At 32.3% G+C, this 22,124-nt stretch overlaps 1 protein-coding gene across 1 annotated transcript in view; it reads right to left on the reverse strand.

The window, feature by feature from the left end:
• Window positions 1-22,124, reverse strand: part of LOC148618911 (cadherin-87A-like) — a 46,814-nt gene that overhangs the window by 23,536 nt on the left and 1,154 nt on the right. Inside the window, exons 2-14 of the mRNA XM_088578271.1 lie at window positions 19,579-19,634; window positions 18,556-18,585; window positions 17,784-17,861; window positions 15,469-15,599; window positions 14,268-14,333; window positions 11,305-11,406; window positions 9,962-10,072; window positions 9,281-9,415; window positions 8,171-8,311; window positions 7,765-7,840; window positions 2,490-2,617; window positions 424-621; window positions 78-242 (exon numbers count right to left, since the gene is read on the reverse strand). Coding sequence (XP_088434397.1) covers window positions 78-242; window positions 424-621; window positions 2,490-2,617; window positions 7,765-7,840; window positions 8,171-8,311; window positions 9,281-9,415; window positions 9,962-10,072; window positions 11,305-11,406; window positions 14,268-14,333; window positions 15,469-15,599; window positions 17,784-17,861; window positions 18,556-18,585; window positions 19,579-19,612 — 1,395 coding nt within the window. The 5' untranslated portion in view covers window positions 19,613-19,634. The remainder of the gene's footprint in view (window positions 1-77; window positions 243-423; window positions 622-2,489; window positions 2,618-7,764; window positions 7,841-8,170; window positions 8,312-9,280; window positions 9,416-9,961; window positions 10,073-11,304; window positions 11,407-14,267; window positions 14,334-15,468; window positions 15,600-17,783; window positions 17,862-18,555; window positions 18,586-19,578; window positions 19,635-22,124) is intronic.

Raw genomic sequence — 22,124 nt, forward strand, 5'->3', positions numbered from 1 at the left:
ACAGTGGTCTATTATCATGGTTCTTTCTAGCTCACAAAAAAGCCAAAATAAGTATGTTTTCAGTATTTATAACTCACTGTGACTGTCTGAACTCTGTCATTCACTGCTTCATAATTTAGTAGTGATGGATTCTTTATTGTAAGACTGATGAGAGCAGAGCCAACTCCTGTTTCAGGTGAGATCAAGAAGTTATCATGGGGAACAGCACTTCTGATACTAACATCAAACTTTGCAAAACTTGCCTGAAATAAATAATAAATATGGCTGTTCAAACAATTTATAATGTACAAGATCAACTTTTAAGACTAAAACTGCTAATAAGGTTACTGATTTATCATCACTTAATAAAAATCTATAACTAAAAACTGACAAAGATTGAGAGCTATATCACATTTTTTTTCTTAAAGTGCCCTAGTAACTTACATCATCAGGGTCAGTAACTTTCATGGTCAATCCTGGAAGAGTTGTTGCTCCTGTTGTCTGGGAATCCATTTCTGTGACATTAACTGAGTACTCAGAAAACTCAAACAATGGTTGGTTGTCGTCAAGATCCTGTATATTGACAGTGACTGTAGTGGTCTTCCTCTGGTCTGTCTCGTTACCATTGTCAAGTTCTATTGCCTAGAAATGCTAGGTTAATACAATGTGTTTTTCTCTTAATCTATTAGTGCTTTGCAGTTTTTAGTTGTTTGAAAAAGAATGTGCTCTGTGTGATATTAAAAAAGAAATGCTTCTCAATATTTATTGTTCATTCTCCTTAAAATTGTTGACAGAATCTCAAGAATTCCATTAGACTTGTTATCATCATGCAGAAATTACAACTCTACAGTAAATTGTGTATGAAAATGAAGAAGGTGACTCAACAAGAAATAAAGAGAATTAAAAAGAATCATAACAATAATAACAGAATCTACTTTACCAGTTTTTAAATGAAAAAAACCTTAGTGAGTACAGCCACAATTATACACTCAAATAATAAGTGAAAAAAGATAATTCAAAGGGTTTTAATTCATAGAAAATCTCAACGAAACATAAACTTGATCTGTAACTCATCATGGTACATTGTAGACTTGCAAACCAAAATTCAGCTCAATATCTGCAAGTGTTTGTATAAAAGTCCAGAAAACTGCTATTTCTGTAAAATTTGCTAAGTCTAAGGTCCATAATTTCAGTGAAAACCCGTGAAACAGAACAAGGGATTCTCTATCTACCTACCTCGATATCAAATGTATATCTGACTTGAAAGGATTCTCTATCTACCTACCTCAATATCAAATGTATACCTGACTTGAAGGGATCCTCTATCTACCTACCTCAACATCAAATGTATAGCTGACTTGAAGGATCTCACTATCTACCTACCTCAATATCAAATGTATATCTGGCTTGAAGGACCTCTCTATCTACCTACCTCAATATCAAATGTATATCTGACTTGAAGGATCTCACTATCTACCTACCTCAATATCAAATGTATATCTGGCTTGAAGGACCTCTCTATCTACCTACCTCAATATCAAATGTATATCTGACTTGAAGGATCTCACTATCTACCTACCTCAATATCAAATGTATATCTGGCTTGAAGGGATTCTCTATCTACCTACCTCGATATCAAATGTATATCTGACTTGAAAGGATTCTCTATCTACCTACCTCAATATCAAATGTATACCTGACTTGAAGGGATTCTCTATCTACCTACCTCAACATCAAATGTATATCTGACTTGAAGGATCTCACTATCTACCTACCTCAATATCAAATGTATATCTGGCTTGAAGGACCTCTCTATCTACCTACCTCAATATCAAATGTATATCTGACTTGAAGGATCTCACTATCTACCTACCTCAATATCAAATGTATATCTGGCTTGAAGGACCTCTCTATCTACCTACCTCAATATCAAATGTATATCTGACTTGAAGGATCTCACTATCTACCTACCTCAATATCAAATGTATATCTGGCTTGAAGGGATTCTCTATCTACCTACCTCGATATCAAATGTATATCTGACTTGAAAGGATTCTCTATCTACCTACCTCAATATCAAATGTATACCTGACTTGAAGGGATTCTCTATCTACCTACCTCAACATCAAATGTATATCTGACTTGAAGGATCTCACTATCTACCTACCTCAATATCAAATGTATATCTGGCTTGAAGGACCTCTCTATCTACCTACCTCAATATCAAATGTATATCTGACTTGAAGGATCTCACTATCTACCTACCTCAATATCAAATGTATATCTGGCTTGAAGGGATTCTCTATCTACCTACCTCGATATCAAATGTATATCTGACTTGAAAGGATTCTCTATCTACCTACCTCAATATCAAATGTATACCTGACTTGAAGGGATCCTCTATCTACCTACCTCAACATCAAATGTATATCTGACTTGAAGGATCTCACTATCTACCTACCTCAATATCAAATGTATATCTGACTTGAAGGATCTCACTATCTACCTACCTCAACATCAAATGTATATCTGGCTTGAAGGACCTCTCTATCTATAGGGTTATTGACCAAGACAGGAGCTGTCCATGTGTTATCTGCACTTTGTGTAGCATTCCCTACTTTAAAAAGCTGCTTTGGGTCTGAAATACAGGTAATAACTTACAATTTCAGATGAAACAAAACATCAAAATATACATCAACTTCAATATGGAAATAAAGGCTCCCAGGAGCTAAAACAGCTCACCTGTACATTATTTACATTTCAACTCTAACAAGAAGTAGGTTTACAACTTGGTCTTTAATGTAACACAGGATTTGAAATTAGCAAAGGCCCAATCACCAATGGCCCCTTATAGTTTGTGTGCCCTGTTAAAATATTTACTATGGTTGTAAAGAAATATGCATTATATCTACCAAAATTTAAGCTGTGGGCTACTAGGTCAAAATAAAACTCTGCTGAAAGATTTGGTTTGTTCTTTTTTTTTGCTTTTCAAGTGCAATAATTCTACCAAAGAATCATCCTACATCTTTGATTTAATGGAGACTTATTGTAAAGATCATTTTATCAATAAAATCTGATTTTTTTCTTTCTATTATGGTTATCAAAATGTTGGCTAAAAACCGCATAAATTGTTTGAAAAAAAATTTCAGGATAACAATGAGGACGACGAATGCCTCATTTTTGAGTGATGGCAATAGCTCACATGGCCATTTGGGCATTGTAAAAATGCCTTTTCTTTAAGTGGGGGGACAGAAAGCAAGAGGCTCCTAGGAGCCTGAATCGCATACCTGGTTTAATTTTTGGCTTTCAAGGACAATAACTCTTGTAATGTCAGAGGAGAAGAGTTTTAAAAAATTGTTAATGACAATGGCACACAACGACGTACACCAATTGAGCTAAACCACTGCCTCTTTTTCTGTAATTTTTCAAATATTAAGGTAGAACAATATTTAAAATTTTTCGTTATTTTGCAGTATTTTCAGAAGATTCTAAATCACAGCTTCAAACAATACACAATGCATGCATATCCTAAAATACATTTTCATGATTACTGTACTTAAAATAATCAATAGTGCAAATTTAGAACTTTTCAGTACAAAGTCTGATACTGATATATGTTTTTAGATATAAATCTAGTATATGGTAATGCTAGACATTATATAAAATTTAAATAAGATTTTAAATTCATATGCTTTTATTATCAACAAATAAATGTGCATTGAAATATTTGTGAAATCAGACAAAAAAAAAGCCTTCTACAAAGATGGACAAAATATGATCCAATACAAAAGCAACACATGTGCATTGTATTGTAAAAAAGACAGGCTTGCAAAGTTATACAATGTATATCTTTTTCACTTGTCATTCTCTAAATATATACAAGAGACAACATGCAAGACACACCATGCTGAAAAAAAATAGATGTATTTATTAATCAATACCATGCTGTAATATAAATTTATGATACATAGCAGCAATATACATTTTATACATCCATTAAAATAAGCCAATGTATATTTCTGTAAATATAAGGCAAAATTTACATAGTTTTTCATCAAAAGCTTTACATTTGATTAGAGGTTCATGTAACTGGCAAAGAATATCAAAGGGAATTTAGTATATTACTTATTTGATCAATTTCTAATACATGTATGTATAATATTAAACTTCTAAAGCAATACATATTCACTCAGTATGCAAATCACTTAATTGATTTGTTGTGGTTTTATGTCCTAACGAGAATTTTTAATCAGATCCCAATACCTGGAAATACTATAACCAAAGTGTAAAGAAATGTGCTCTTTCAGTGAAATAATTTAACCCTATAGTGGATATAAAACAAGAGTTTAACCAGTTGTAATAAGACTGCTCTGGTCAAATGTCCCTATCCACAGTAAAACAGATTTCAAAGGTATCAGTACAACATAATCAGTTAATACATAGGGTGTCCTTAAATCCTAACATTGATTGATTATTGTCTTTAATGCTATAAAATCATATGATTGATTGATTGGTTTTTGTTTTGTAATACCATTAAATTCTCTGAAATGTATTGTTTATGCGATTTGTCTGGAGGAGCTGTCTTGACAGAAAGACTCAAGTCATATTTAATGTCTAACTGTAGCCTAACTTTAGTGTATTTATCTGGAGGAGCTGTCTTGACAGAAAGACGCGAGTTATATTCAATGTCTAACTGTAGCCTAACTTTAGTGTACTTATCTGGAGGAGCTGTCTTGACAGAAAGGCTTTAGTTATATTCAATGTCTAACTGTAGCCTAACTTTAGTGTACTTATCTGGAGGAGCTGTCTTGACAGAAAGGCTTTAGTTATATTCAATGTCTAACTGTAGCCTAACTTTAGTGTACTTATCTGGAGGAGCTGTCTTGACAGAAAGACTTGAGTTATATTCAATGTCTAACTGTAGCCTAACTTTAGTGTACTTATCTGGAGGAGCTGTCTTGACAGAAAGACTTGAGTTATATTCAATGTCTAACTGTAGCCTAACTTTAGTGTATTTATCTGGAGGAGCTGTCTTGACAGAAAGACTTGAGTTATATTCAATGTCTAACTGTAGCCTAACTTTAGTGTACTTATCTGGAGGAGCTGTCTTGACAGAAAGACTTGAGTTATATTCAATGTCTAACTGTAGCCTAACTTTAGTGTATTTATCTGGAGGAGCTGTCTTGACAGAAAGACTTGAGTTATATTCAATGTCTAACTGTAGCCTAACTTTAGTGTATTTATCTGGAGGAGCTGTCTTGACAGAAAGACTTGAGTTATATTCAATGTCTAACTGTAGCCTAACTTTAGTGTATTTATCTGGAGGAGCTGTCTTGACAGAAAGACTTTAGTTATATTCAATGTCTAACTGTAGCCTAACTTTAGTGTATTTATCTGGAGGAGCTGTCTTGACAGAAAGACTTGAGTTATATTCAATGTCTAACTGTAGCCTAACTTTAGTGTATTTATCTGGAGGAGCTGTCTTGACAGAAAGACTTGAGTTATATTCAATGTCTAACTGTAGCCTAACTTTAGTGTATTTATCTGGAGGAGCTGTCTTGACAGAAAGACTTGAGTTATATTCAATGTCTAACTGTAGCCTAACTTTAGTGTATTTATCTGGAGGAGATGTCTTGACAGAAAGACTTTAATGTCTAACTGTAGTCTAACATTAGTGTTAGTGTAGACAAATAATACACAAAACATTTTGCTCATGTATTTAATGCACAAGAAGTCTATTATTGTATTGTTTCCCTAGAGAACAGGAATAAATTAAGAATAAAAGGATCTTTGGGAAAAAAAACTATAGGGTGAATCAATTTTAAAAAACACCTTAAAAATTTGCACTTTAGAGAAGGACAGGACATGAGAGTATTGGGATACAACACCAGGAAATGACAGGGTAATTGTGGGCCACCACAGACTGTATTATAAATCATAGGGATAAAAAGGTCCACATTACCATGGTAAAATAGGGGTCTTTCACCATAGTTCTTCTAACTATCAATATGTGAGTATGAAGCAAACATTATTACAAGCCTAAAGGTCACATGTACTATGTATAATATTCAATAATAATATATTCTGACTTTGCTTTTCTGACTTACTTTCTCAGTCAAAAATACAAAATTAAAAATTGGGACACTGAATTGAGGTTACAATTCAAAAGTACATGTGACCTTTAAAGAATGTATCACTCTGGTGTACCATTGATTTATAATATATGATAGCAGTAGTAAAAACTTACCGTAAGCTGAATTAATAGCAATACAAAATTAACACATCTTATGAATTAAGAAATTCTAACATGTTCAAATTAAACCTTTTGTTATGTGTATTTTGTAGTGCAACTACATTTCACAGATGATGCAGTCATTTTAGACTACAACTTTCTCTGTTGAAATAACAGAAAATACAAAGAACTAAATATTTACGGAAAAATGTATTTATTTTAATCAATACCTCTCTCTCGTAGGCACTATTTTATTTAATCTTGAAACTAAGACGTTGATATATACAATTCAGATTCAATGACTGAAAACTAATGTTAAAAAAAAATGTTTCAAATATTTAATTGTTACTTTCTGTGAATGAGTACATCAGTGCAAAATTTTGTTTATAATGTGAATTAAAAAATGTGATAGAATAATAGATAGAATATATATTCATTTGGATGAACCATTGGCTTGGTATTATATTATTCTACCAATGAATAGGACTATCAATAATTTGAATGCCAAAGTGAGGTTGATTTCACTTTACTCAAACTTGAGTAAGATATTGAATGTGGTGTTTTATTGACTAATGATCGAATATTAGCCTAAATATGATGAAAACTGCCAATACTATACAAAATACAAAAGTGCCCCAATACAGGATTTAGCCTGCCAATATGAATTTTACCAGTCCAATACGAGATTAAGCCATCCAATACGTCATATTGGCCTGGTTAAGATCAATATTGGCCTAGGCCAATATGATGTATTGGACTAATTAGTCAATAAAAGTACAATTTCATAAGGTTTTCCATATTGGCTGAGATATTGTTCCTCGGCTAGTCACATTGGACTTTGGCTACGCCTCAGTCCAATATGGCTAGCCTTGGACCAATAGCTAAGCCAATATGGAAAACCTTATGCAATAATACTATAGTACTGTCATAGAGAATTCCTACTTCCTTCAGATGATGCAAATTACTGTGTTTTACACAGAACAACTCATCATGAATAAAGATCAACATTCTTCAAAAGTAGAGGTTCTATAAGTTAGGGATGATACAGTGGCAGATCCGGAGTTGGACTCTCCACATTTTGTTAGAAAATTATGTTAATATCATGCAAATTTTGAACAAAGGAAGCAAATGATAGCATGGAACCTATCTAGAACCCCCTTTTTAAAAATCTCTGAACTAATCCCTAAACTAATTTCTGAACTAAAATAAGTAAATCAAGTGCCAACAATCAATCTGCTGTTTAACACATTTCATTTTGTCAACACCAAATGAACTAATTGCTGAACATATACAGTTTAAGACTGCAATGGTCGAAACTCCTTAACTGTTATATGGTTCTATAGCAGATTTCATCCCCTAAAAAAATAGATGACCATGTAAAACAATCATAAGTGATACAGTCACACACTCACAAGAAATATTCTTTTACTATTATGTCTAATTATCAATTTCACACTGACTGGTATTGTATAATTACAGGCATGTATCCTCAACCTGGTTTTCAGTCATGATAACAGTTAATGACAACAGACTGTCAATATTTACATACATACCTTTGTTAATGATTTTGATTGGTCGAGGAGACCCTTCATCTCCATCTTTTGCTGTTACTGAGTGAACTGATCTGCCCTTGAAGATAATGAAAGTTTGAAGTACAGAAAATAAGGGAAAAAAGCCTATATCTATATTTAAAGTGTACTGCATGAAGCATGTAATAATATTTGAGGTTTAACCATAATAACTTTTTAAAACTAAGAAGAATTCCCTGCAAAAACGTATCTTTACAGAAAATAAAGCACAGCTATATCTGAAGCCTTGTATTTGACCTGTTAGCAGTCGTGCCATCAAAACTTACACTTAGGATTTTATATTTATGACTTTTTCAGAAATTGGCTGCAATTCTTTATGTACTAGTACTCATATCAAAACAATAATAACTATTTTACATGTTATACTTACCACTGGCAGATTTTCCACCACAAATATGGTGATTGGTACTTCAGTAAATAGAGGTAATGTGTCCTGCTGATCTCCTACCTCCAGTAGTACATTAACACTGGCTACTAATGATGGTTCATTGCCTTCATGCTTGAAGTTATCCTATGAATAGTCAACTTACACTCTGATCACATAGAACTGGCTCAAATATTTTCTACGTGAAAAGAGTAGATAATATAAAAATAAAAGAACAGTGTTCTAATGTCCCCCGCGAAAAAAATAAGTACAGAAAACTTTAAATTCACTGAAATTTTTTAAGTCCAAGGACCATAACTTCCGTAAAAATCATTCAACCATAACCAAAGTTAAACTTAATCAGTAATTTCTCATAGTAAGACTACATACAAAATATAAAATTGATTGGTAAAAGTGATACAAAAAAGTGTGGAAAACTGTAAATTCAGTGAAATTTTCTAAGTCCAAGGGCCATAACTTCCATAAAAATCATTCAATTGTAACCAAAGTCGAACTTAATCTGTAACTCTTCATAATAAGGCCAGATACCAAAAATAAACTTATTTGGAAAAAGCATAACATAAAAAAAAGCAGAAAACGCAGACCGACACCCAGCATTTCCATATCCCCTTGCGATGCGTCGTGGGGGACAGAAAACCTTATGTACACAGGAAAAATTGCAACATATGTTTTACATATGTCTTGAAAACACTTGAAAAATTTATGTTTCTCATATGTTCTTCCTATGTTTAGGACCACAATGAGAAACATAAAAAACATCTTTAAGACTAACAAATCAATTCATGAGAAAAAAAGGTAAATAGAAATCAAATCGTAATTTTACATGTACCAATAATATAAAAAGTTCCTTAAAGTGAACTATAGGAGAATAAAGAACAATAACTCCCTACAAAAAGTTGTAAAGTAACCTTTTTGAAAAACAAAACAGGTTTCACATGTAAGAAGTTCTCTCATTTTTTTTTGTCAGACAAGGAGTAAATATCATAAATAGCCTAAGTAAGTGTGTATACATATATCATCCTCTTCATTACATGAAATAGTTGAGTGTGAATTTAACAGCCCTTATAGTTAACTGTAGTTTTATTTCCTACTCACAGTTGCCTGAATGGTCATTGTAAATCCCTTCCTCAACTCATAATCAAGAGCTTTCTTCAGGAAGATGGCCCCAGTATAGTCTCCTTGAGATTGTTGTTGTGATGTCAGCCCAAAATATTCACAAGCCTCTACAGTCTGAAAAACACACATTTTTGAAAAGCAAACATAAAATAGATAAAGGCAAAACTGAAAGTAATATAAAAAAAAACAAATAAAACATGATATGTATATCACCATTTTATCTGTTGAAAGTCCAATAACTTGGTTGCAAATAATTGGAAAACAATGATGAAAATTATAGAAAACTTTTTTTTAATTCATCAAACCCTTTTTAAGTTATTGTAAATCTTGTGGATGAACAAATAACAGTATACCATAATACATCAGTAAAAATACTAGCCAATAAAAACTCAGAATGATTGATATCTAGAAAGATTAAAAAGTGAAGAATATCAGCTTTAGAAACCATCAAAATCCAGATCTAGATATTTTTTTTTTTGTGCTACATAACTAAAGCATCAAAATAGGATTTGAATGGTTGAATGTTTGGAAAGGGTATTTGGTTGACTGCTTTGATAAAAACTTGAAAAAAAAAAATGAATCATCAAGCAAGCTGAAAAATACCAATACTCCTGTTTCAGGTGAACAAGTCGTGATTATCTAATTCAATGAAGATTTTACCTGAACGTCATTTGTATTTTCATAACATTTCAATTCAACTTCAGCATTGAAGCCAATATCTCCATCTATTACTCGTATTCCATTAAATACTGTTGTACCAACTGGTGTATCCTACAAAATCAGTCTAGAGGTCAAATTATTATTAGCAGATTACTTCAAAGTACAACATTAGGATGACAAGCTAGGTCTATAAAAACTCAACCAGAATTTATTGATCATTCATTAAAACTGTGAGTATACCAATTATACATTTCTTTACTTATAGGTTTAAGACAGACAAAAATTACATTGCTACCAAAGATAAAACAAGATGTTGAATGCTAAGGCATACTAAGAATACCCTTACTCAAATATTTCTATCAAACCTGGAAAGAAGAGACAGTATAAGTCTTCATACACTACTTGAGATGTTAAAGTTTCCCGCACGCACAATACCAAAAGGTATGATAAACTGACGCTTCTATTATGCATTTAAACAAACGCTCCTATCGTGTGTTTAAACGAACAATAAATTAACAGTCCCAGCATGCATTTAAACACATGATAAATGAAAACTCCTAGTGTGAGTTTAAATGCACGATAGACGAACACTCATAGCGTGTGTTTAAACACATGATAGATGAAGGATGAAAAATAATAAAATCAACAAATAATGACATAGGAAAAAATAGAAAAATTAAATTGAAAATATTTAAATTAACAATAGCAAATAATATAAAAATAACAGTTGTTAGATGATTTTCCACAACAGCATGTGTAACAAATGGCACTTTATCTGTGGCAATTAAATTTCTATAACTCAAAGAAATGATCAGATTGCAATAAATGAATGAAGTGTCCAAAATTATAAAAAAAATCTCTTACCAGGTAAGAACAGTTGAATCAAGGAAATAATCCAAGTACAAAAATAAATGAATGCTTGTATTGTGCGTGCATCATGCGTTTAAACGATGCACAAATGCTAAAATGAAAAACGTGAATGTTTCAAGGAGTATACAAAGGCAATATACCAAATCTAAACATTCCATCCAATGGAAGCTGAGAAATCTGTTACAATAATTTCCATTATGCATTACCTAAAAAAATTACTTATTCATATGGTAAACAGAAAGCAGATACAAGAAGAAACTGAAAAGGGAAAATAATGTACAAGTAAAAATTTACTATTTCAAATATCTACATATTCCCTCCAAAAGAAGCTGAGAAATCTGTTACAGCAAAATGTAAAGGACAACTACAAGGTAATTGCAATATAGCCCCCAACTCTAATGAGTGGTGGTATAATAAACCTGTACAAATGACACCTGAGTATCTACCTAACAAAAAAGCATTATGTTATTTACCTCTGGAATCTGCGCTGAATATGGAATGTTTTTGAACTGTGGAGTTTCATCATTTACATCATTTATTGTCACAGTAACTGTAGCAATACTAGAGATCTCACCCTGCAATTAGAAATAAAACTGAAAATCATCAAATATTTCCATTAGGAAAATCATAGTACAGTAATCTGCTGTTTTGAAAGCCTTAAAAGCCTCAAGATTTTACTCTTTGATCAGTTTTCAAGGGATTCTTCAGTTCAGTTACAGACCATCAAGTGTTTTTCCATCATCTATTCTACTATTATCATAATAAAGAGCTTTGTGGAACACAGCATATGACCACAATGGTCGAACCCTGAACAGTTGTGGCAAGTGTAGATACAATATTATTTTTGACACACTTAAACATAGGGACTTACAATTCATTATGGACACAAAAACTGGAGTGGACACACATATAGCAGGAAACTTAAAATGCAATTAAAAATTTTCAAAATCGGACCAAAAATAAAACTCGATTTTTTGAGGCGTGGCCACTTTGACCTGTTCTAACTCGAAAGCAGTAAGAGATACCTTAATTTTTTATTGAAAACCACAGGCAGGGATTTTTATAAGGAAACCAATTAAGAAAAAAAAGTAGATTTTTTGGGGTATGGCCTCTTTGACCCCTTGTACCCTAAAAACAGTAAGAGATTTCGGAAACCTGATTGAAAAATTCACACAGGGATTTTCCATAAGGAATCCAATAAAAAAAATTTGAAATTAGACCAAAAATTAAGTTAATTTTTATGGGCATATCCCAATTTTGTACCTCCTTTAACTCTCAAACAGTTATAATAAATCTACCCAGTAAAAATTTTCAAAACAGAATTTCAAAAGGAAATGATTGGCATCTGAATCATAAAAATCAGATTAGCAAAAAGTCTTTTTTCTATCAGGTCTAATGATAACACCTATTTTCCCCTTTGTAGCTCCTTATTTCCAAAAGGGGTGGGGCAAAAAACCTCAAAAAAACTATAGGGCCCTCTGCCATGTCCCTAGGAACAATGTGTTAAAAATTCAAAAAGATTGGATAAGTTTGACTAAAGTTTTCATAAATAAACTAAAGTTAATGGACAATGATGAGGACAGGGTGATACCATAATATGACAGAAAAAACTTTTTGCAGAAAGTAGGAGATTATCTTCCAATTTAATCAACTCCCTTATTTTAACTTACCAAAAATTCCAAACATAACTGTAAGATTCCTGATTTAGTAAACCAGTCAATAAACATAACTAATAATTGTACTTTTAAGTACTTCTCCGACTAAGAATCAGGCAAAATGTGTATAAGGAATGGCACATTAAGTAAAAATACACAAAGATTTAATTGCATTATCCAAGTATTTATACCTCATAACCTCAAGAAATAGCTGTCAAAGTGTTTGTAAATTTTGCCTTTTTAAGATACTGATAGCTAAAATTTAGTTGAAATACACTACATCTTCCCCAACTTTTTCCTAATAAAAGCAGTAAAAGAATATCTACATCACCAATGCTTCAGGATAAATTTATATAGCTTTTCAGTTGTTTTCTAGATGTATTAGTATATTTGAGGCAAAAAACACCAAATTTAGAAAAATGATATGCCACTCATTGCCTGATTCTTACACAGAATGGTACTTAAAAATACATGCAACATTTTTTTGGTTAACAGTATTTGTTTATGTCAGATAAAAAATGTTATCAAAATGATATGAAGTTAGTTTTTTCTTAGTATCTGAACAAAAACACACACAAACTTAGTTTTGATATACCACAAGATTGAAAAAAAGTTAAATAGTATGTTTCCTACAAAAACAAATAAATGAAGCTAGTGTAATTACAGCACGGTTTTTAATTGTTCAAGTTCAACAAAAAAAAAAATAAGTAATTGAGGTGGCTACATATGTATTAAGGAGGTAGACCTAGGGTAAGGGACATAACACTGGAAATCAGTGATATGTTTGTATCATAATCAATTTCACTAAAACCTTGCCATGGTAAGCCATGTATCTGTACAGGAAGTTAATTGATATTGGACAGAAACCAAGATTACTTACAACATATGCCTCATCTTTATATACTATGAAAGTATTATTGTTCGTGGGGTACCAATTTTTGTGGATTTCGTGGGTAGGCCAAACCACAAAATTTAGTTTCCAATGAAAAGTAAATTGTCATTGATATGTATACTGAAAACCTCAAAATCTCGCATTCAAGAATCCTCGAACTTGTGTTTCTTCCCTAATCAAACAAAATTTGCATCCACAAATTAAGGTACTTTCACAGTAGTCATGAACCAAATTTGAAATCAATCTTCATAAAGTCACAAACCAAATTTGAGATGAATTCATCCAGTGAAACCATCAATTTTTGTGAAGAAAATTTTCTTGATCATTCCATAGAGTGAAAAATGGCTAAGTGACACAAAACAGGAAGTTGGTATCTGTCAGCAACCAAAGTTACTTATAATGTATGCCCTATCTATACATAGCCACACACAAAATTTAAAACTGATCCATCAATTGAGAGCATGCAGAGATAACTATGGTAAACAATTTGATGGACACTGTGATTCCAATATACTACCCACTTGACAACAGGGGGGTAATTTTGAATGATGCAAAATATTAGCCTCTGGCAACTTCTGAGCGTCAGAATTGTCATACATCCAATAACTGAAAAAATATGTTTTTGTTCATGTTTTTACAGCAAAGATCCTCAAGATCAGTTCAAATGAATACATCTCGAGAGACAAATTTTTATTTTGGTAGGCTGCCTCACTCTAGATTAAGCAAAAATGCTTTGGATGGTGAACTGTGCTTTTCGCTCCTGATATAAATTATAATAATTGGGAGAATATATGTTGGGTCAAATAATGAAACATGACAAAGAATGTTAATTCTTTGAATTTTTTAAAAACTATTTGGAGATGTTATTTTGTCTATTATATGTACTTACAACACCAGGATAATCATAAGAAGCAATCCACTTGGCCTGTAAATCATTGCTTTCTTGATTGGCATCCTGCAATTAACACCTCACAAATATGATTGACTTTCATTATATGGCAAAAAATATCAATGGTACATAGCAATGAACAAATTGTACAGTAAGACATTGCTCACTACTGATACTCTTTTTTTAAAGTATTACATCATAGCAGAAAAGTGCATTGTGACATTGTATCTTATGACACTTTTGACTTCTTGAGAATTAATGGATCTGACTGTAAGTCTACAGTGCCTGAAATGAGGGTCAGCCTTTGACAATATCTTATACTCACTAAACGAAATAAGAACACCACAAGGAAGGAAAATTTTTATTTTAAGATTTTGTCCATTGAATCATCATACTCATCACATGTTGAGCCTAAAATGACTTGATTAAATGGATTACCATTTAATTCATTGTTTGATACTGGCTTCACTGATTCCTGATGCTGTTGTTGTTTCCCTTGTGACAGTAGCCATCCTAGATAATAACCTTTGATTCGATTTGTTAATGTTGCTATTGCTCAAATGTATTTCTACTAACCAATCACCAAGGCCATTATATATCTAAGCTTTGTCGGACAACAATGTTGTATTGTATTGTACATGGTCCGAGTCACACTGGGACGTGTTAAACCCTTAATTTGAATTATTTCCCTTTGAAGTCCTCCGCCAGTAATTATATTCCATCATGAGCATCTTTATATGATACCCAACCTTCCTATAAAATTACAACAAAATTCCTAGAGCGATTAAGGAGGAGTTGCGCTTACGAGGTTTTAGCATGTAAAACCCTTAATGTAGATTACCAACCTTGCCAGTCCTCTGACATTTATTATATTCCTTCATGCTCATCTACAAAATGATACCTAACCTTCCTACAAAATTTCAATAAAATTCCTCGAGGTTTAAAAGGAGTCGCACATACAAGGTTTAAACATGCAAAACCCTTAATTTGGATTATTTGGAATCCTCGGATGATATATATATATATTCCTTCGTGCACATCTACATATGATACTCAAACTTCCTATAAAATTTCATTAATATAACTTAAGCTGTTTAGGAGGAGTCGCACTGATAAGAAATGTGGGCAGACAGGATGATTCCTATAAATCCCCCAAACTTAATTCCAGGGGTATAAATATGACGTAAAAACCAGTTCATACCCTGTCTAACTCTCTGCTCAGTGTCACATTTCCATCTTCAGTTGCTGTTAGAGTGGAACTCTCACTTCTAAATAGTACCACAATTCTAGGATTTTCAGGTACATAGGCTCGTAATCTTCCTATATAGGTTCCTGTAGAAAAAAATTTTAAATGTATAAAGAAAGAGACATAATTCAATTCCTTTTAACATTCTAAACTAAATAATAATACATGTAATATATCTTTGATATCATACAGATTCCATCTATACATTCATCAATCAAATCCATTCAACAGTTGAATAGTAGAAACATAATCTCATAAAAAACAAACACTTTGAGAGTATTGCAAAGCAAAATACATTATTGCCCCTACCAGCTGTTTATATCATTTACCCAAATACTAACTTCAATCATAAAGTTTATAAATGACAAACCGAGGAAATGACCTTGATTTTGAACAAAAGAAGGGATATGGACAAAGACAAGAAAGACGTTCAAATCCATAAATGAAGCAGATTTGTGAAGTTATATGCACAGACAATTGGATAGTTAGGTTTCAAATAATAGTTGACTATTTGGAAAAAAAAACAAAAAACAACTAAATATCTTGAGTCTTTAGAAAAAAAGTGCACAAATCAGCAAATCATCATGGTTGACAAACATACAAAAAATCAGCTCAATATCTGCAAGCATTTAGGAAAAAAAGTGTGGAGAACTAAAATTTCAATATTTTTTTCAAAATTCAAGGGCCATAACTCAGACAAAAATCAGCAATGCACAAAGAAACCTAAACTTGATCTGTAACTCATCAAGGTTGACTCACATACTAAAATTCAGCTCAATATCTGCAAGTGTTTTGAAAGAAACTGCAGGAAACTTAAATTTCAGTAAATTTTTCAAACTTCAATGGCCATAACTGGGACAAAAATCAGCAAAGCTGAACAAAAAGTAAACTTGATCTGTGATTCATAAGGGTAGACTCACATATAAAAAATCAGCTTAATGTAAAAAGAAATTAAAACTGTAAAACAAAGAACAGTAGATCAAAATTTGCAAGTACAAAACTCTGAAATACTTCAATTATCAAAATCAGACTTTTTCAGAACCACATACAAGATGGGACAAAGAACAACTTATCCAGATATTGTTGTAAATGTTTCACAACATGCGCCTATTTCAAAAATGGGGACAAGCTCCCATTATCTTATGATAGAAAAGGGACGACATAGTAATGTATCTGTTTCAGAACATTTGTGTAGCGTATGCAATTTAAGTCATGTTGAAAATGAAGAACATTTCTTATTTCAGTGTCCTCGTTATGAACATGAATGACAGAAATTAATCGATAAAGTAAATACTTTGGTTCCTAGCTTTACAGATTACAAGACTAGATCCAAAATCAATATTCTTTTAAATAGTAAATCATAAAATATTTTGAGAATGTACTCCACATTTATACTGAATTGCTTTAAAATTAGAGATATAAGTCTCCAATAATATTGAATATGACAGAAATATTAACCAATTATAATGTTATATCTTAAATTTATTATGTTTCACTGTACATTTATTGTTGTAATAGGCCATAAATATGCACTGTAATTGAGTATGTGCCAATAAAGTATTTGCATTTGTATTTTGTATTGTCTGCAAGCATTTAGAAAAAAGTGTGGAAAATTTAAATTTATGTAAATTTTTCAAAGTGCAAGGGCTATAACTCACACAAAAATCAGAATGAAGCCTTAACTTAATCTGTTACTCATCAAGGTTGACTCACATACCAAAAGTCAGCTCAATATCTGCAAATGTTTAGAAAAAAAGTGCCTGAAACTTAAGTTTCGGTAAATTTTTCAAAGTTCAATGGCCACAACTCAGACAAAAAACAGCGAAGCAAAATGAAACGTAAACTTGATCTGTTACTCATCAAGGTTGACTCACATACCAAAAATCAGTTCAACATACACAAATGTTAAGAAAAAAATTGTGGAAAAGTTAAATTTTGTTCTGGACAGACAGACAGACAGACGGAGTGCAAATCTTAAGTCCCTTTCAGCTAAAGCCAGTAAGGGACTAACAATTTCTATTAAACTACCACTTAGGCCTTGAACCTAGTTTTCTCAAAAACAATGAGTGTCTTGTGACTTTAGGTTTCTTCTCAGATAGTTCGTTTAAATTTCTTTCAGGCCAATTCCAGTTATCTGTGGAATGATGGATAATAATTCCAGACAAAAAGCTGGATGCAATTGCCTACATTTTCCAAAATGTGATCCCTGTAAGATATGTCTGTTGTATTTCATGCTTACATATGACAGTATTAATTTGGATTAAACATACCAACAGGAGTCCCTTCCTTGATTCCCTGACTAAGTACACCTTGTAAATTACCATCATTTGCCAAATCAAACACAGGGGCTACAAATGCAAAATCAAATACATGTAATTTGCCAATGTTCACTGTCAGATGACAAATGGCGGAAGATAAACAAGATTTTACTGTAAAACAGGTGAAAAGGAACACACAGAAAAATTTATGAATTATTCTTGTTAATTAAAGGAAAAGAAGTATAAAAAAAGCCTTTTGCAATAGTCCTTTTTCATATTTATAGAATGCTAGCCATTGTACCAAGTTTTTAAAAGGGACATAACCCACCAATACATGACAACCTGGATGGCAGTCCCATAAGGGTAAGGAAGAACAGCAAACATTTTTCTTTGAAACTTAAAAACTATTTTCACTTCAGTAAGTAGCTAAATGGTTTGAAATAAATTATTTTTAATTATCCATGTTCTTACCACAACTCCAGTAATTAGTCAAATATTTGAATTTGAAATCTACAGCAGAAATTTGCTCCAATTAGACAGTAAATCAGTTTGTCAAGTTGAAAAGTTACTTCCCTTTGCTCAAAATTTAAAAAAAAAACAAAGAATATGAAAAAGGTCTATTATTTGGCATTTCATTTGGAAGTATTTGTAGTATATAACAGTACAGATCTCAATAGTAACATTCATACCACGCGGTAACCTTTTATACTTGATTTTAATTCTGTCACCAAAAAAAAACAGCACTATTCTACATAGTTTATCTTGGTTTAAATTTATAACTTACCAGTCTGTCCGTGTACACTGAATATGTAGCCTGTAAACATATAGAAGTAAATAACAGCCAATATTTATTACTCATACACTGCAAATCTTACATCATTACTTGGACTTCCAACTTTGTAGAGGTATGGAATAGATAGGCTATAGTCCATTATTAGATAAATACAAGAGACTAAACAATATCAGGACTTAAGACTTAATTATAGTCACTCAAACTTTATAAAGAAAGGGTTTTAATGATAAAAACAAAACTTATACATGATTTTCAGGTACACATATAATTGCCCACATGTTGCTTTGTTCTTGACTTCATTTGATCATCAATCATAGACTTAGTCTTTTATAAGTAGATTTGTGAGACTGAGATAGAGACTGTATAATTCCTGTTTACCCCTCTTTTTCAGCAGGGGTTAACTGATAAACTAATAATTCAACATACAGTGAAAGTACTTTAATTTGTGGATACCAATTTTCATGGATTAGGGAAGATACACAAGTTCGTGGATTCTGGAATTCCTGGTTTGGACATTTTCAGTACATGTATACACATCAATGGGAGTCTCCATTTCGTTGGGAACCAATTTTCGTGGTCTAGTTCACCCACGAAATTGGTACTCAACGAACAATAGTACTTTCCCAGTACTGTAAACATATTAATTGCAGTTGCTTATTTTCAAAGACCCTGTCAAGTGAACATGTTCATGGGTATCAATTCTACAGGTTTCAAAAATAAGATCAGCATTAAATAGTGTTTAAAATTGATTTTGTGTATTTTATTTTTTCACAGTTTTCTGTCTACTGCAAAAATAGTGAAAATTAGTAAGTTTCAATATTCTAGTATGAATAAGTTACAGTAATTTATTCTGGTCAATATAATCTTAATTTTTTTTTCATTAAATTTTACTTACATGTACTCAGGACATTTGCCATTAACAATTTATTGGACCTTTGGTTTTTTCTCCAAATTACCACTGATTTAAAACTCAGTACTTTCCATTCCTGAAATTTAATATGAATCTCTACTTACCAAGTACAACAAAGACAAAAAGTGGCACAGCCATATTCTGCTCTGTTCCAGAAAATCTACAATAGAAATATTGAATGATTCAAACTAGCCAAAAATCACTCACCTGATAAAAAATCAGGAACATGATGGTCAACTTACTTCATAAAACAAAACAACTAGAGGCCCCATAGGGCATGAATCCCTAACCTTGAACTCATTTCTTAGCCTTATGAATATTTGATGAGATGACTAAAAAATATTTCAGTGATTGAAACCTTTTCCCTCTTTGCTTTGGTTCTTAAAATATATGCCAAATCTGCAACTAGAGGCTCTAAAGAACCTAACTCACCAGGCTTGACAAGGAACATTCCAGTTTCAGTAAAAGCAGCCATATTTTTTCCTGGATACAAAAAAAAATCCAACACTCATTTTGTGCAGGAGACCCTTAGAAACAATCAACTTTCATTGAACACAGGAGAACATTTTTGAAAGTAATAACATAAAAAAAGCAAAAACACTGTCATAAAGGACAATAACACAACATGGCTCAACAGATGTTTAACAAAAAATTATCTTCATGCTGTGCACTTTTACACTATCAAAATTTGGCTCAGTCAAACGGGTATGAAGATTTATACAACATACTGCTGTCTATTGTATTTTTAATAATGACGGCCATGTTTTTCAACATATAAAAAATTCCCAGATCGGTTGAAATGCAGAATTACCTAAGGAAAATTCATACTGTTTAGTTCTGATTATAATTGGTCAAGACTTGTAAGTCAAGTATTGGCAGAGGAGAAGATTTCTTAATGTTATGATATCAAAAACAGCAGAGAAGGTCCAAAAAAAAGATACAACTCCAACATGGTTCAATAGATTAAAAACAAAAATTTTGACCACAAATAGGTCTTATCATGTTAACCCATGTCAGAATTTTGCAAAACCTAACTGTTTTGGAGATATACATGTATGGGAAAAACTGCAGTCTGATCCCTGGATGGATGAATTAACAGACAAACAGACATACTCTAATCAATCAAGTTTCAATATTTCTTGAGGGATTACAATCATCGATGGAACTCTAATCAGGGATTGCAGTGGTCTTTGCCCCAGTTCAACTCTGCAGTGAAATTTTTTACTAAAACATATATGTATTTCTTCATTAATAACATACTTCATATTTGATACAATAATCAAAATTTATTTGACATATCAAAAAAGTAGAATCATTTTCCTAATTTCCAAGAAGTAATCAAGGGAACCCAGGTTATACAGGAAATCAAAAGAATGCAATACTGGGACAAAGACCAGACATGGAAGGATAATCAAGGGAACCAAGGTTATAGGGGTAATCAAAAGAATGCAACCCAGGGACAAAGACCAGACATGGAAAACAGACATACACAACAAAGAACATAAAGTAACTAAATTATACATACAAAGTAACAAAAGCAGATGAGCAACTCAGACTCCACTAAAAACTGGGAGCATGGACCAGGTGCACCGGTAGGGTAAGCGTCCTCTGCTTTTCTAGAAACACCCGCCAAGTTGCTTATAAAAAGTCAAGTCCAGGGTAGACAAACAAGGAAAGGAAAACTATGACATGTTGAATAAATGTTTTCATTGTGCAGTTTGATACGCCGTAACGATCCACGAGTTCATGATGATGACCATAAAACTTCTGTAGTGATGACTTCAATCTTGTAGCAACATAACCCTGTTCCAGAAGCCTATTTGAGTTCTAGTGCGATACAAAAATTCTGCGTAATTTCTGCAACCTCTGGCATAACGTATGAGTTGTGATATGAACACTCCATACACAGGTGCTGAAGGGATGTTGCCACAGATGAAAGGAAAGTTGACAATATTTAATGAAAATCGTCACGTTTGTCCTACAGTTTGGTCAATAGTTTTCCTTTACTATCGATTTCTAAGTATAGGTCAAGATATGAGGCTGACTTCACGGTGTCTGTAGTATCCTTTATCTCAAGTTCTTTGGCATAGATGAGATGTATAAAATCCCCGAAATTAGGATTGTTTAAGGATAATGTGTCATCTATATAGCAGAAACTGAGATTAAAGGATCTAGCTAAACAATATTCTTTCTTTCTGATCAGACAAAAAGCTATAAAGTCAGCCTCATAAGAGTGAAGGAATAGGTCAGCAAGTAAAGGAGCACAATTTGTTCCTATTGGAATGCCGACCTTTTGTTGAAAAACACATCAACCACACTTGACAAATATGTTGTCGATTAAAAATTCCAGAATTTTGTAAATGTCTTCTTCTGTATATTTGAAAGATGATTTGGAAATGTTTCTCACAAAGTATGAGGAATCTCTATCAAGAACTATATATTTGTATCTAGGTGTACCATTTTTTTTTTTTTTTTGAAAAACGATGTATAATGTTTTATGTAAGGATTTTAATGAGGAATAGAAGTATACAGTGCTGAAAAATCATAGGTTTTTATGCTATTATATTCAGATAATAGTCTTGAACTGATTGTCTCCAAAAGATTCAGGATCTACATTGAATTGATACCACTACAGGAGAAACAAGTGTTG

This window comes from Perna viridis, chromosome 4 (genome assembly GCF_037379345.1).
Source record: "Perna viridis isolate PV_CMFRI_1.1 ecotype Kerala chromosome 4, ASM3737934v1, whole genome shotgun sequence".
Taxonomy (NCBI): domain Eukaryota; kingdom Metazoa; phylum Mollusca; class Bivalvia; order Mytilida; family Mytilidae; genus Perna; species Perna viridis.